The sequence below is a fragment of the Orycteropus afer genome, unplaced genomic scaffold, assembly GCF_000298275.1.
Source record: "Orycteropus afer afer isolate SDZICR_OR568_19922 unplaced genomic scaffold, OryAfe1.0 scaffold00063, whole genome shotgun sequence".
Lineage (NCBI taxonomy): Eukaryota > Metazoa > Chordata > Mammalia > Tubulidentata > Orycteropodidae > Orycteropus > Orycteropus afer.
The window spans coordinates 1,420,778-1,438,372 of NW_006921650.1; the positions used below are offsets into that span (position 1 = coordinate 1,420,778).

Consider the following 17,595-nt stretch of genomic DNA (forward strand, 5'->3'; position numbering starts at 1 on the left):
TTGAACCACCAGCCTTCTGGTGAGCAGTCAAGTGCCTTAGGCACTATGCTACCAGAGCTCCTTTGATCCTATATAGATAGTTCTTTAAAAGAGCCCAGTGCTCAAGGTAGGCGTGCTCTTAATCACAGCACTGGACAACCACTACCAACCAGTTTTCTAAGAGCAACTGGGATTGATTTATAGGCAATTACTATATTATATTAGCCATTAACATAAATTATAATCCATTTGAAGCTCTGGTAGCATAGTGCCTAAAGCACTTGACTGCTAACCAGAAGGCTGGTGTTTCAAACCCACCAGCCACTCCTCGGAAGGAAGGTTGAGCAATCTACTTGCATAGTGATAATTGCCTCGGAAACCCAAGGAGCAGTTGCTATGAGTCGGGTCTGACTTGAGGGCAAATAACAACAACAATAATGTAGCATGGTAGAGCATCAGAATAAGAGATGGAAGATTTGGGATCCAATCCCAACTCTGAAAAGACTTAGACATTTAAGCACAGATTGTATGTTAAGAAGACTTTTGGGGAAACAATTGACCCCTCCCAAGCTTTGGTTTCTCCTTCTGTAAAATGGGGGAAATACTATCTACCCTATCTGACTCTCAGATTTGCTGTAAGCATCCAATACAATAATAGACATGCTTAGAAAACTGTAAAGTGTTCTGTACTTGTTAGGTGACATGATTTATAAAATATTTTCTCTTTATTTCATACAGTCTTTGGGTGACTGTATGAATTGTTTTCATTCATTGTCCCCTGTGTCTTAGAAGTAAGAAGAATCTTAGACCTGTGAAAATCAGAAAGTGAAACTCATTTCTTTCTCTCACAGAGTAGTCCTGATAGGAAGCATCAGCTGTGCATCTTGGATCGTTGGTGGAGGACTGCTGTGGGGATTTAGGGTAGGGAGGTTCATTCTGTCAAAGTACTCACCTGGAAAGCCTTAAGAAGCCCACAGAATAGTGAATTTATTGGATTTTAAAGGATATGTTATTGTTAGTTCACTTTATGGAAAATTTCCTTTGCTTTTGAAGGAAAACCAACCAAGATCCTAGAGTTACCCCATGCCCTTTAAGAAAATGTTACTTATAAACTCTCGTGAGAATAGGAACTTTTTCCATGGTGGAGCAAATTGGCCCTGCTCTTAAAGAACAGCATAAAGACCATTTTATGCTTTCCCTGTCTTCTCTCCTAGTGCTCTGCCCACCATGCTCCCTTAGAATACAATAAGGAGGAACTCCTTTCCTGCAACTGTTAGATAGCAGCAGGATTGTCAATCTTAGATTGGTTAGCAGTCTCTTTTTTCCTCAGTTGAACAGCAAAAAACATGAAATAAATCAAGGTTTTAAAAAGAGATTAAGAATTCTTAGGAGTAAAAAAGCATTGGTGGTTGCAAGTACTCTGATAAAATTGAAAGTGTTATCACTCTATTTTGGGAAACAAGATGACCTACCAACTGGTTTCAGAAAGACCACTTCTCCATTCCAGTGATCAGTTAATAAAATTATTCCTGACAGTGGCGGGCCAAGGAACTCAGGCAGTTACATGCCTAGAGACAGAGAACCCATTGTCCAAAGATCTCAGAAGAGCCTTTGCAAACACACAGAAGGGGTTTAGAACAATTTGCATAAATCTCCCCTTGGATAGCGACATGGCTCCAGTGTTGGGGTGGTTCCAGGAACCCCTCCTTGGCTGTATCATGAGGTGACGCTGTACTTGGTGAGAATTCAGCCTCATGACAGTTTTGCCAGTAGAAATGGGTGATGTGTCGCTGAATAAGCCCACTGTTTGGTTCCTCATAAGGGCTCTTTTGTGTTGGCCTGAAGCAGCCATGTTCAAGTTTGTCTTGCCTTTTCCCCAGTGATGTTTTTGGACTTTGTGGCCTGGAGAATTAAGCACAACACCTATTCTGAGCTAATCTGTCAAATTTTGCTTTTGGAAGGTTAACCACAGCCCCTTGTGTATCTAGAATATGGAGAATAATAGTCATACCTTTGGAAATTTTTGATTTATTGAATTAAAAGGTGGGGGGTGGGGGCATGGAGAGGAGCAAAGTTCCTTGGCATGGCCAGGTTACTAGGTGTATGTGCCTCTTCATGGTGAAACTGTGGGAAGTATTCCCTTCTGCTTGTTAATATGATTTGCCTAGTTCACCAAATTCTTAAAAAAAGAAAAAAAAAAAGTTCTTTTGCATAGTTAACAAACAAGTTGTACTTTAAAATTTAATATTCCCCTGTGAAAGAGCATGGGTCACTCAGGAGTGTATTACAAAGTACAAGGTAGTCACGAATCTGTTTCAATGTTCCTTTTTTTCGTCTTCCTTTTTATTTTAATGGTATACATTAAACACTAGATATTAGGAGCCTTAACCACCAGTTTCTAGTACAGAATGTTATCATTCTGGAAGCCACATAAGGAGTCTAATTTTAAATCCAGGAAATAGTTTATGCGCTGGGGAAATTTGGTGCTTTAAGTACAAAAATGAAATCCACTAATTTCTAACCTGGAGTTTATTTTCCTTCAGTCTGCTAGTTTGATTTCTCAGCTTTGTTCTAATAATATAAACATTTTTATGTTTATTTATAGGTGGCTTTAACCAAGAGAGCAGATCCAGCTGAGCTAAGAACAATATTTTTGAAGGTCAGTATAAAGGAATCTATTTTATTTCTTGTTTGATTTATATTCTGTAATTTTTAAAGATTATTCTCAGACAGCTCTTTGTTTCATTGTATTTTTGAAAAAGCCCAAAAAATATCTTTATTTAAGAAACAGATCCTTTACAATTATATTTGTTTTTTAAAAAATGTGTGGGAAAGTTGCTGGCGATTGTTTGTAAGGGCGATGTGGTTTAAATTTTAGTTACTTTTGTCTCACGTGAAGTATTAGAAATCAACAGTTGGAGGATTTAAGCTTGCAACCCATTTACCTTTTCAGGTTTGACCTGTGCAATTTGATGGTAATGTTTCTTCTCCTAACAAGTTTAAGCTCTCTGTTAACATCTCAGTAATCCTCCATTCACTCAGAGAGGACAACCCTTGGCTCTCTTTGGCAGAAGTCTGCTATCATCATTTCAACATCATCATTTTATTACAAGTGTAATGCCCTATAAGGAAGCAGCATCAGTATGAATAATATAAGTACTAGAACACGATAGACATCATACATGTTTATTTCCTTGGATTCTTCTTTTAATTTATGTCGTGTGTTAGTAGGTAGTGAGTGATTAATACTTAAGTGTACTCTGGGTGGCATAAACTTAGGTTAAGTGCTCTACTAATAGAGAAGGATTGGTGGTTCGAACCTACCCAGAGGCATCTTGTGAGACAGGCCTGGCAGTCTGCTTCCAAAAGGTCACAGTCTTGCAAACCCAATGGAACAGATCTACTCTGTGCACGTGGGGTCACCAGGAGTCGGAATTAACTCAACAGCAACTAACAACAACCTTGGCTGCTGAACACTGAAGCACCTTTATGTTATTTAACTGGAATTAAAGTACTCCACAGAGGAAAAAGTCACTTCTGTAATGATAATAAAAAACAAGTATGTGGACCTTCTCAAAAGATTACGAAAATATAGCTTTGCTACCTAGAAAGAGAACCAAGGCTTTATGTGAGAAATTTGTTGCTTTATTGTTATGTATTCGGAAGGAAGGTTGGGCAATCCTACTTCCGTAGTGATACTGCCTCGGAAACCCAAGGAGGGGTCGCTATGAGTCGGGGTCGACTTGACGGCACATAACAACAACAACAACAACATTGTTATGTATTAAATATATGGCTTAGAAACTTATTTTCTAAGCCTCAGTTTTCACTCATCAAGTTTAAATGCTCTTAAAAAAAATCACTCCTCAAAATTATTAAAGGAAATTGAAACATCAGGGAATTTGAACACTGATAAGATACTTGACATTAAGATGTTGTTACTGTACCCCCCCCGACTGTAATGTTATTTTGATTATAGGAAATATAAAATATCTGTATCTTTTAGAGATGAACACCAACGTATGTATAGACAAAATTGTGATGTCTGGGATTTGCTTTTAAACAATCCAGTTTTAATGGAGTAGGGAAAAAGCATGGCCAGTGTGATTGATAAAGTTTTTGAAAATGGTAAAAAGGAACTTTGGGTTTTTTTATTACTATCTACTTTTGGATATGTTTGAACATTTCATAATAAAAAGTTGTAAAGACTCAATGACGTAACTTATGTGAAAGTACCTAGAACCTATCTGTTCCTTCTGTTTGCTAAACAAGCAAGGCTTGTGGGCATCTTGACAGGAAATGGGAACAGCTCAGAGTGTTCCAAGAGGTGCAATTCTGATACCCATTAGTCTGTTGGTGGTGTTGGAGAGCCTACAGGTAAAGACAGTGTCTACCTTTTGAGGCTGCATGGCAGCTGGTGAGGCTAGGTTAAGATCTTAATTTGGAGCAATGTATCTTTACCAAGCCTTTATTGGGGACAAATCTAATTGGTCAGGTAGACATGAAGAGGGTCATCATTCTATGTAGAGTTCTAGACAACCACCTGTTGGGTTTCTTTGTAACTGATCTAAAGGCTAGGGGTGGAATCTTTGGGACTGCCAAACACACTTGGAATGGTTGGGTCTATATATGAGGACTTAGAGTGCGAGTTCTATAGAACTTGGAGTCTGAGGGGGTGATGAGGGTGAGGCATACCTAAAGAAACTGTTCACCAGTTTCTGGAAGGGATTGTGGATCTGGCAGAGGATCTGGTAATCTCACCAGGCCCAGATAGTGTGGTACCAAAACAAATCCCCCCTGGTGAGGATCTCTTGTTTATCGTCTACCTTGGAGGATGTTGAGGTGAGGGGAAGAATGGGGACTGAGGCACTGAGGTGGCTGAGCCAGGCATGTCTTCATCCTAGCTGGCTGTTAAGTCAAGATCAGCAGTAAGCACTTTGTAAGCTTGTTTACTTTGCTGTTTTTCTATGTGTTCTTCCTGATTTGATTTTCTTCCTAATAAAAATTCCTTGTGAAATATCCCAACCTTCTTTTTGCTGAATTGGCTAGAGAGAGATTCTTTTGCACCTTGGGGTAGCTGGAGATATGTGGTGTAGCAAGGGAATTGGGTCAGCTCTGGACATTAGAGAGAGCCAGGAGGAATTGAAGCAAATAAGGAAAGAAGGAACCCAGGAGGACAGAAACAGGCCAAGTTCTTCTGGCTTCTTCTATGTTTGACAAGAGTTAAGGTCAATTGCATTTTAATTTTTTTTTTAAGTTGTCTACTATATATTAGATGTAGAGTTAGGTGTATTTGTCTGTGTGTGTAAGTGTAAAATGGTTGAATAAATATTATATAGCATTTGTTAGCAAGAATACACTGTGAGAGAAAGATGGCACAGTGGTTTAGTGCTCAGCTGCTAACTGAAAGGTGACTTAGGGTGCCTTGGAGCATAAGGTCTTGAGCAGTGTAGGGCAGGTCTTTGTGTAAAATATGCTAACCTAAGTTCAGTTTTATAGTGTAGGCTGTTCTTGTGATAAACAGCAGGTAATGTCATGTCTCCACCACTCGTCTGTCAGTTTGTCGTGCTGTGGTGAGTTGCATGTTTCTGTGAGGCTGGAGGCTATGCCACTGGTATTTCAAAAACCAGCAGGACCACCCATGGTGGACAGGTTTCAGTGGAGCTTCCAGACTAAGACAGACTTGGAAGAAGGAAGGGGCCATCTACTTCTCAAAGTATTGGCCGTGAAAACTTTATTAATAACAGTGAAACACTGTCTGATATATTACTGGAAAATATATGAATAGCCCTGAAATATTGTCCAATATAGTGCTAGAAGATGAGCCTCTCAGGTCAGAAAGTACTTAAAATATGACTGGGGAGGAGCTGCCTCTTCAAAGTAGAGTTGATCTTGATGACCTGAAAGAAATAAAAGCTTTCTAGACCTCCATTTGCTGAAGTGGCATGACTCAAAATGGGAAGAAACAGCTGCTGACATCCATGAATAATTTGAACATGGAATATACAAAGTATGAATCTAGGAAAATTGGAAGTTGTCAAAATGAAATGGAATGCATGAAGATCAATATCCTAGGCATTACTAAACTGAAATGGACTGATTATGGTCATTTTGAATCAGACAGTAATATCGAGAATGATAAATTGAAGAGGAATGGTGTGACATTCATCATCACAAAGAATGTTTCAAGATCTGTCCTGAAGTACAATGCTGCCAGTGATAGAATAATATCCATATGCCTACAAGGAAGACCCATTAATACTACTATAAGTTATGCACTAACTGCCAAAGCCAAAGACAAGGATATTGAAGGTTTTTACCAAATTCTGCAGTCTGAAATTCACCAAATGTGCAATCAAAATGCATTGATTATTACTGGTGATTGAAATGCAAAAGTTGGAAACAAAGAAGAATCACTGGTAGTTGGATAGGCCGTATTTTGGCCTTTGTGATAGACATAGTGCTGGAGATCGCATGATAGAATTTTGCAAGACCAAGGACTTATTCATTGCAAATACCTTTTTTCAACAACACAAATGGTGGCTATACACATGGACCTCACCAGATAGAGTATATCTGTGGAAGGAGCTGATGGAGAAGCTCAATATATCTTCAGCCAAAACAAGGCCAGGAGCTGATTGTGGAACAGATGATCAGTTGCTCATATGCAAGTTCAAGTTGAAGCTGAAGACAATTAAAAGAAGTCCACAAGAGCCAAAATATGACCTTGATTATATTCCACGTGAATTTAGGGACCATATGTGGAATAGATTTGACACAATGAACACCAATGACCAGAGGAATTACGGGATGACATCAAGAACATCATAGGAAAGAAAGTAAATGGTCATTAAAAAGACAAGAAAGGAAAAAAAGACCAAAACGAATGTCAGAAGAGACTCTGAAACTTGCCCTTGAATGGAGAGTAGCTAAAGCAAATAGAAGAAGTGACAAGATAAAAGAGCTGAACAGAAGATTTCAAAGAGCAGCTCGAGAAGACAAAAGTCAATGGTTACAGTGAAATTTGCAAAGATCTAGAGTTAGAAAAACGAAAGGGAAGGATACCTTAGGATTTCTCAAGCTGAAAGAACTGAAGAAAAAATTCAAGCCTTGAGGTGCAATAGTAAAAGATTCTATGGGTAAAAAGATTCTATGAAGAAGAATCTCACCTATGCCAGGAAATTTGGAAAACAGCTCCCTGGCCAACTGACTGGAAGAGATCTATATTTGTACCCATTCCAAAGGTGATCCAACATAATGTGAAAATTATCAAACAATATTGTTAATGTCACATGCAAGTAAAATCTTGTTGTAGATAATTCAAAAACAGTTATAGCAGCATATTGACAGGGAACTTCTAGAAATGCAAGCTGGATTCAGAAGAGGACGTCAGATGAGGGATATCATTGTTGCTGTCAGATAGATGGACCTTGGCTGAAAGCACAGAATACCAGAAAAATGTTTACCTTTGTTTTATTGACTATGCAAAGGCATTTGACTGTGTGAATCATAACAAATTATGGATAACATTGAGAAGAATGGGAATTCCAGAAAACTTAATTGTGCTCATGAAGAACCTGTGCATAGACCAAGAAGCTGTCATTCAAACATAACAAGGGGATACTGCATGGTTTAAAATCAAGGGAGTGCATCAGGGTTGTATCCTTTCATCATACTTACTCAATCTGTGTGATGAGCAAATAATACAGGAAGTTGGACTATATGAAGAAGAACATGGCATCAGGATTGGAGGAAGATTCATTAACCACCTGCGATATGCAGATGACACAATCTTGCTTGCTGAAAGTGAAGAGGACTTGAAGCACTTAATGATTAAGATCAAAGACTACACAGTCTACAGTATGGATTACACTTCAATATATAGAAAAAAAGAAAATCTTCACAAGTAGACCAATAAGCAACATCACAATAAATGGAGAAAAGATTGAAATTGTCAGGGATTTCATTTTACTTGGATTCTCAATCTATGCCCATGGAAGCAGCAGTCAAGAAGTCAGATGTCATGTTACACTGGTCAGATTTGCAGCAAAAAACTTCTTTAAAGTGTTAAGAAGCGAAGATGTCACTTTGAAGACTAAGATGTGCCTAACGCAAGCTTTGGTATTTTCATTCGCTTCCTATGCATGTGAAAGCTGGACAGTGAATAGGGAAGACCATAGAAGAGTTGATACCTTTGAATTATGGTGTTGGCAAAGAATACTGAAAATACTGTGGGCTGCCAGAGCACAAATAGATCTGTCCTAGAAGAAGTGCAGCTGAAATGCTCCTTGGAAGCAAGAATAGCCAGACTTCCTCTCACGTACTTTGGTCATGTTGTCAGAAGGGACAGTACCCTGGAGAAAGATATCATGCTTGGTAAAGTAGAGGGTCTGTGTAAAAGGGGGAGACCTTGAAGAAGATGGAGTGACACAGTGGCTGCAACGATGGGCTCAAGTATAGCAAGGATTGTGAGGATGGCACACACCATCCTGTTTTGTTCTTTTGTACATAGGGTCACTATGAGTGGGAGTCCTCTCGATGGCACCTAACAACAACAGCAGCAATGCTCTTGGTGTTTATTGAGTGCTTACAGTTAAAATAAAACACTGTGAAATTCTGCAGTGATTTATATGTGCAGAAGTATAAGCAATGACTGTGTCTTAAAGGGAGTTAAAATTTTATATGGATACTAGACTTATGGGAATGCATCAGGTAAAATTTTCTCTCAGTCAGCATATGTGAAGGGTCTGCATATGTGAAGTGTGGTTAAAGCAGATGGCACAGGAAATGGAAGCAGGGAGCAGTCTGGGAGGCTCTGTGGAGAGGGAACTTGAGGAGCTTTGAGGATGAGTGGGTGTTGGAGTGGTGAGGAGGAAGAGGACTACACTATGGAAGGCCTGGAGATGGGCTTGGGAGTAAACAGCCTCTCCAGGTTGAGGGAGTCTTGTTCATTCTTCAAACACTTACTTAAATATAACTGTGCCAGGGATTTTGCCAAGTACTACAGAGTGTGGGTGGCAAAATTAGAAAGGTAATTGGGAGTTTGGTATTTCTGCTAAACAATAGGAACCCATTGAAGGTTTTCTGAGTAATCCAGTAACTGGGAAGGATGGTTTTGAAATTTGGTTGGCACAGCCAGGCAACAAATAGGGCAGTCTTGGGAAAAATCTTGGTGTTAGGTCCTAAGGTTGTGGCAGCAGGAAGAATGGACAATGGACAGCTTAGAGATACTTTAACAAGGAAAAAAAAAAAAAAACTCTTTTATATAGAATTTTTCCCCTCATCTAATATTTTATGAATAGCTTTTCATGTAATTGAATGAATTTCTACAATATTTTCCATACTATAGATAGCTCTCTGTATGGTAGTTTTTTCATTTAACCAGCCCCTGTTTTTGAATGGGAACTCTGGTGGCATAGTGCCTAAGGGATTTCACTGCTAACCAGAAGGCTGGTGGTTCAAACCCACCAGCCACTCTTTGGAAGGAAAACTGGGCAGTCTGCTTCTGTAGAGATACTGCCTCGGAAACCCAAAGAGGGGTCGCTGTGAGTCAGAATCGTCTTGACGGCACTGAGTTTGATTTATTATTGAATGTTTAGTTCTCTCTTCTGCTTGCTGTTGTAATAACAGTAATGAACACCCTTGTCCCTACATTTTTGCATGCATTTAGCATTATTTTCTTAGGATAAATTCCTAGAATTGGCTGTGTTGGGTTATTGGGTGGTGTCCTAGTTACAAAAGTAACAGTAATACTATAAGTAGGTGACTTATAAAACCTGAATTTATTTTCTCATCGTTCAGAGGCTCCAAGTCTGAATTCAGGGCATGGCTTTAGAGGGAGGGCTATATCAGATTCTAGTAGTCTCCAGCAGTCCTTGAGGTTCCTGGACCTGCAGAGGCATGTCAGCCCTTTGTCTTCTTTTTCTTCTCTCTGCCTATGTCTCTCTGTCTAGTCTGCTTTTTATAACTCAGAAATAATTAGGTTTAAGATAACCCTACTTTGGCATAACCTTGTTAACGTAAACCCCTTATTTCTAGACAAGGTCATATTTCCAGGTATCAGTTAAGCCCGTTGCCATCTACTCAACTATAATTCATGGTGGCCATGTCTGTTAGAGTAGAACTGTGTTCCATAGGATTTTCTGTGGCTGATACTTCAGAAGCAGATTGTAAGGCTATGTGAACTTGAACCTATAACTTTCTGTTAGCAGCCAACCATGTGATTAGGGAGGAAAAATATTAAAATTGGAGGATCCTTACCCCAAACTATACATATATATAAATTTTCAGTGTATTACAATTTAAAGATAAAAGATGAACCCATTTGAAAAAAAAGCTAAGAGAAAATGTGATAAAAGAGGTAGTCTTGAGATGAGGAAAGGACTAATTTCTTTCTTTTTCCCCCCTGGTGTTCATGTTTTCTTTTTTTTACTTTATTATTTATTTATTTTTGATTGTGCTCTAGGTGCATATTTACAGAGCAGAGTTTGTTTTACATTCAACATTACGTGTACGTTTAGTTTCACTCCCCATTTGCCATCCCCAACCGTAACCCAGTCTCCTTCCCTCCCTGCCCAGTGACACAACCCCATGCTCCTCATAGTTATTCACTCCTGTGTGTCCTGCATTTCCTCTGTGAGAATGTTGCCCCTCTGGTGCCCCATGGTCGACTGCTCCAAGGGATGCATTTCCATAGAGTATGTGGGTGTCACCCTAGGTTGAGTGATCTGCGTGTGCATCTTGTTTACTATTGGGCTGAGAGCCAGCCCCTGAGAGTGACTTTTATTACAGGCCCAGAATGTATCCCAGGGCCATATTGGGGGTCTCACCAGACTCCATCCAACCAGTAATTCTGGTCATTATTGAGTTTTTGGATTTTGTTCCCCGTTTTTCCTCCCACTCTATCCAGGATCTCCAGATTTGATCTGGAAAGGACTAGTTTCTAAGCTTAGAAGTAATAGAAGAAATCACAAAGGAGATAAAATCCACAGACTCAATTATATATAAATATCAAACTGGAAAAACATTTGCAACAAATGTGATAGTCCAAGGGGGGAGGGAGGGAGGGAAAAGGGCAGGTTCTCACACTGTTGGTGGGAGTATAAATTGGTACAATCTTTTCTGGAGAGCAGTGTGATAATAAGTATCAAGAGCCTTAAAGTTCCTGCCCTTTGACTCAGTGATTTCTCCTCCAGGAGTCTAGCCTTTGAAAATTACCAGGAATTTGTACAAATGTTATGTTCAAAGCTGGTTACCTCAGCTTTATTGAAAATGCCCCAAACTCGAAGTAATGTCAATGTCTAGTGGCAGGAGAAGAGTTAAATTATGTTTTAAAATAAATTAATTACTCACTACTGTAAGCAAACATCCATGGAACTCTAAAGCATAGGATTGCTGTAGCAGGGATATTTCCTTTACATTTCAGGCTTGTTTTCTTAGTTAGGAAAATCAAAATACTCTTTCTTCTGTGTTTCCAACGAGCTGAATGAAATGCTGACTGAAGAATAGTAGCATCATTGGGCCACCGTTGAGCCTTTCTTTTGCACTGTGTGTGAATTATAAACAGTAATGTAGAACATTTATAAAGTGCTTATTGTGTGCAGGGCATTGTGCTAAGTATATTATAGTGTTGTCTTCATTTATTTCTACCATCAACTTTATGAAGCAGGTAATGATGTTATCCCCATTTTACAGGTGAGGAAACAGAGTCCTAGAAGGTCTGTGATGTACCCATGGTCACACAACTAGTAAGAAGTAGAGCCTTGCATAACCCAGGCCTGAGAAATGTCAAAACTAGGGCCCCTAAAAGAAAACAACACTGTGTAGATGTTACGGAGTGTCTAAGCAGGGGCTTATCCTGTATTGGAATTAAAATGTAGAAATAGCAAATGACGTTCTAAAACATTTTAAATTAGGCTTAACTAAGAAGCCCTGGTATCACAGTTGTTTAGCACTCAGCTACTAACCTAAACTTTGGCGGTTCAAACCCACCAACCACTCCACTGGAGAGAGATGTGGCTGTCTGCTTCTGTAAAGATTTGTAGCCTTGGAAACGCTATGAACAGTTCTACTCTGTCCTGTAGGGGGACTACGAGTAGTAATCCACTCTATGGCAACAATATGCAGTTACAGAAGGAGCCCTAGTGGTTAAGTTCTTGGAAAGGTTGGTGGTTCAAACTCACCCATTGGCTCCAAGGGAGAAAGACTTAGTGATCTGTACCTGTAAAGCAGTAAAGATTACAGCCTAGAAAACCCTGTGGAGTAGTTCTCTGTTACTTGGGGTCGCTGAGTCAGAATTGATTTGATGGCACCTAACAGCATTATTTGGAAGGAAGGTTGGGCATCTACTTCTCATAGTTATACTGCCTCCGCAACCCAAGGAGGGGTCGCTATGAGTCAGGGCTGACTCGATGGCATATAACAACAACAACAACATGGGATTTTGGAGGGACAGGAGATCTGTCATTGAGCCTCACTTCATTATGCACACCGCATCTCTTATGGCCATCAGGGTCTTTCCTGCCACCTAACTAGCCCTGTTCTTTCAGCCACACTGTCCTCACCCCCACACCCCAAGTCATGCTTTTATACTCAGGACCAAGAGGCTTTCTTCTACTTTATAAGGGCAATGTAAGAGCCTCAGGCTGTTTCTCAGCATTTCCCATAGCCCCCGAAGCTTTATGGAACTAGCAGGTCCCTTATTGTGCGTGAGCTCAGGCCACACTAACACAAGACCTGGAAGAACAGTGAAGAAGCATCCCAGGCCAGATTCTTATTTACTGGTTTTGTATGATAATGCTGTAGAATGGAGAGGACACTAACTGAAGCAGCATTTAGTACATGGTTCTTTAAAATCCCACAAGAAGCAATGCAGTTAATAGTTTGCTTTCCAGCTTAGCCGGTTTGTCATCCTTTCTTGTATCATTGATGCCCTTGAAGCAAGAATTGAGGACAAAAGAATTAGATCATTTTCCTCCATGATTCATAATTAATTCCACTTAAAAAAAAAAAAAAAAAAAAGCTATGTGTCCTTGCTAAAGAGCAAGGCATAGTTTGTCTTTACAAATTTATGTAAACCAAGGCTTCTCAACCTTGGCACCATTACCATTTTGGACTGGAGAATTCTTTCTTGCCAAGGCTGTCCTGTGTGTTGAGAGATGTTTAGCAGCATCCTGGCATCTACCCACTTGATGCTGGCAGCAACCCCTTCCCTCACTTATGACAACCTACATTGTCTTCAGATATGGTCAGATGGCCCCAGGGAAAAAATTGGACTACATTAAAAACCACTGGCTATAAATGTAAAACTGGAGAACATTAATATGTTCCTATTTTTTCTTTGAGTTATGCAGTGAGAGGAAGTGTCTGTCGTTGTGAAGAGCACATTATCACATCTGACATTGTATCCTTAGAATATTTTCCACTTTTTCACCTATGGACCCCATTTAAAACAAACAAACAAAAAAAACCTCACATTTGTAGAGTTGATTCAACTCATAGTGACCCCTCCTTGGATTTCCAAGGCGGTATCTCTACCAAAGTAGATTGCTCAATCTTCCTTCTAAGGAGTGGCTGCTAGGTTTGAACCACCAGCCTTTTGGTTAGCAGTCAAATGCCTTAGGTACTACACCACCAGAGTCCCCATATAGACCCATAGTTATGTACTTTTAAGATTCAAATATATAAAATAACTTCTCTGTCTCTGTCTTTAACAGTATGCAAGCGTTGAAAAACATGGTGAATTTTTCATGTCTCCCGATGACTTTGTCACTCGATACTTGAACATTTTTGGAGAAAGCCAGCCTAATCCAAAGACGGTGGAACTTTTAAGTGGTATGGTGGATCAAACCAAAGATGGGTATGTTTATTTTTAATTATCTTATTGAATTATTTTCCCCCGTAGCCTCTTTAATAATTAGGAAGTCATCTATTAATACTAATAAATTATCTTAGAAATAATGCTCTTAAGAATTCCTCCTGTGGTCATTTCATGGTTGGGGATTCTCTATGTGTATTTTTTTGACTAGTTTAAAGAGCTAGCCGAAACTATGATTAGGTAGTGTGACAATATATACAAGAGTATTTGTGTGTATTTTTCAAAGCAGTTGTAAAAATGGTAATTATAAAGCATAGTTCTATGAACTTGACTATTCTGAAATCTTTCCTTCTGCTCCAATGACCTTTAAAATCTCACTTATTATTAAAGGATGTGCTCTAGCAGACAGAATAATACAGTGATCCCAAATCTCCAAGAAAGGTACTCTGCAAAAGCTAGAAAAGAGAGACTATACCTTATAGAATTAAATAGGATAGTTTGCAAAATCTTGGGATTTTTTTTATCCTCTACTGCTCTTCTCTGTTTATATTTTTTTAAAAAATGGGTCTTTTCTATGCTGTAAAACATAACATTTGGCTTTTACCAATAAGTGCAGAATTTTGGGCTCTCAACTCTTGCTAATATGAACACCAGTGTCCTGTAATAACCTAAACATGATCTACAAAACTGGCCTTCTTTTTATCTACTGTAGTAGACCTGGCCTTCTGCTTTTGTTGCCTGCAGCACCCACTTTGACGGATTGCATTTGGCATACAGTTCTGCAGTGGAGTTCTCTAGCTCTAAACTTCTTCCATTTGTTGGAATCATTGTGGTTTGATGTTCTTATGTAGTAGTTTTGATATAACCAACGTACAGTCTCTTCATGCACAGCAAATGCTCTCAATGTTAACCAGCACTTCCATTTCTTATGTATGCACCTGTCAGCCTGTCTTGCATGGAAATGACCCTGAAGATTTGTGGGGAGGAGAGGGGAGGAGGAAATTGGCAAATATTCTTCCTTCAATTTTATGGAGGATTGCATGATTATGATTTCTCTCTGTTCCAGTGGTAGAAAGTATTTTTGTTTTTTCTTCTTTAATTCTGTTACCTCTGTTTTCTATCTCTCACACCAAGGTGAGATTCTTTGCTTGGTAAGAAAATGTAATGGGTGAGCAGGCCTTATTTCCATCAGTACCCCTCTGGAAGGGTATAAGGAGAGGCAAGATATATTTCACAGTTGTCTATTGAAGTAGCAAACATTTTTTCTGAGGAAAAACGTGCCCTGTGCTCAGTATTCAGAAGAATTGTAACCAGGCCTATGTGCAGCATAGGTCCATCCAACTGAGTATTTGAGGTTTAGATTTTTCTAACATGATAGTTTGAAAATTTTTTATACTACAGAAAAGTTGAAGGAATAATACATTGAACTTGTAGTGTATGCCCTTCACATACATTGACTGTTTATTCACATTTTGCTACCTTTGTGTTTTCCTTCTGTACACACAACCACATGCACACATAATTTACTTTTTTGGATGGACCATTTATGTGTAAACGGGCAGACATCATAATAGTTCAGCATTTATCTTCTAAGAATAACAACATTCTCTACATTAATTACCGTACCATTATCATACTTAAGGAAAATTACCAATCATGTCAGATATCTAACATCCAGTCCAGTATTCAGAGTTGCCAGATTCTCCCTGCCCAGTCACCATTCCAAAGGACTCGTTGCTCCCCCCAACCTTTAAATCCAGAATCCAGTCAAGATTCTTATATTGAATTAATTTTATTGTCTTTTAATTTAGAGCAGACCCTTCATGACATTGATTTCTCAAGTCTAGGCCAGTTGCGTTTGGAAGGTCCTACATTCTGGACTTGACTGTTTCCTCATGATTGGATTCAGGTTAAATTTTTGGATGGAGTTTAGGGGATATCTTATACTACCTATTTCATCTCCCCAGGATGTTGTTCACTTGGTTAAGGTGGTATATTTTCTGGTTTTATGATTAGTAGATAATCTGGAAGTATCCCTGGTGGTGCAATGGTTAAGTGCTTAGCTGCTGAGTTACTTTGCAGTAGAAAGACCTGGCCGCTACTCCCATTAAGATTACAGCCTAGACAACTGTATGGGGCAATTCTACTCTGACTCTAAGGCACATAACAGCATATCAACAGATAATCTATGGGATGATACTTTCAGACCATATGGGTATCCTGTTCCCCAGCAACCTTTTGTCCAACAGTTTAGCATCCATGATGATGCTTTTTATATCAGTTACGATGTTAGTGTTTGAAAAGTGGTGAGTTTTCTAATTGTATCATTTTTCCTACATTTATTGGCTAGTATTTGGTGGTAAAGAAAAGGTTTTTCCTCTACCCTGTTTTCTTTCTTAATCATTTTGGGGGTGGAGGAGGAAGTGGATATCAATATAAATTTATGGACTTATTTTTTAATTCAATACATTATCATATATTGCTATTGTACTCTTAAATACTTAGGTTGTCTCAGCTTGGTTAGTAGAAATTTCTTCAAGGTGACTCTTGTGGAGTCTTTGAATGCTCCCTGCTTTTGGCACAATAAGATGTTCAGGATCACCTTGAACTTACCCTGTCTTCAACATGGAAATCGCCCTTTCTCTAAGAAGCCCCGATTCTTGTCTATTTGACCCATCAGCTACTCCACAGGAGAAGGATGAGGAAGGCTATTTCTGTAAAGATTTACAGCCTTAGAAACCCCATGGGGGCATTTCTGCTTTTTCTTGTAGGTTTGCTATAAGTTGGAATTGACTTTGTGGCAGTGGATTTAGTGTTTAATAACAAAGAATTGGGCACTGGTCTCTTGTTACTAGGGTGGTGGTGTTTTTGTTAGGTGCTGTCACGTTGTGTCTGACTCATAGTGACCCTATATGCAGCAGAACAAAACACTGCCCGGTCCTGTGCCAGCTCCACCATTCTTGCTATACTTGTGCCCATCGCTGCAGCCACTTGTCAATCCATCTCATTGAGGCCTTCCCCTTTTTCATTGACCCTCCACTTTACCAAGCATGATATCCTTCTCCAGGGCATGGTCCCTTCTGGGGTATGCACAACATGACCAAAGTAGGTCAGAAGAAGTCTGGCCATTCTCGCTTCCAAGGAGCATTCCGGCTCCACTTCTTCTAGGATAGGTTTGTCAATTCTTTTAGTAGTTCATGGTACTTTCAGCATTGTTTACCAACACCACAGCTCAAAAACATCAACTCTTCTTTGGTCTTCCTTCTTCATTGTCCACCTCTCACATGCATATGAGGTGATTGAAAATACCATGGCTTGTATCAGGCGCACATTAGTCCTCAAGGAGACCTCTTTGCTCTTCAGCACTTGAAAGAGGTCCTTTGCAGCCAACTTGCCCAGTGCTATACATCATCTGATGACCTGACTACTGCTTCCATTGGCGTCGATTATAGAACCAGGCAATGTGAAGTCTTTGACAACTTTAATCTTTTCTCCATTTATCATGATGGTCTAGTTGTGAGGATTTTTGTTTTCTTTATAGTGAGATGTAATCCATACTGCAGACTGTAGTCTTCAGTCTTCATCAGTAAGTGCTTCAAGTCATCCTTACTTTCAGCAAGCAAAGTGGTGTCGTCAGCATATTACAGGTTGTTAATGATTCTTTCCCCAATGCTGATGCCATGTTCTTCTTCATATAGTCCAGCTTCTCAGATTATTTTCTCAGCATACAGAATGAGTAAGTATGGTGAAAGGATACAACCCTGACACACACTCTTTGATTTTAAACCATGCAGTGTCCC

General features: G+C 39.4%; 1 protein-coding gene across 1 annotated transcript in view; it reads left to right on the plus strand.

The window, feature by feature from the left end:
- SLC25A13 (solute carrier family 25 member 13) overlaps nt 1–17,595 on the plus strand; it is a 281,715-nt gene that overhangs the window by 41,273 nt on the left and 222,847 nt on the right. The window contains exons 2-3 of the mRNA XM_007939784.2: nt 2,585–2,638; nt 13,695–13,837. Of these exons, the coding sequence (XP_007937975.1) occupies nt 2,585–2,638; nt 13,695–13,837 (197 nt within the window). The remainder of the gene's footprint in view (nt 1–2,584; nt 2,639–13,694; nt 13,838–17,595) is intronic.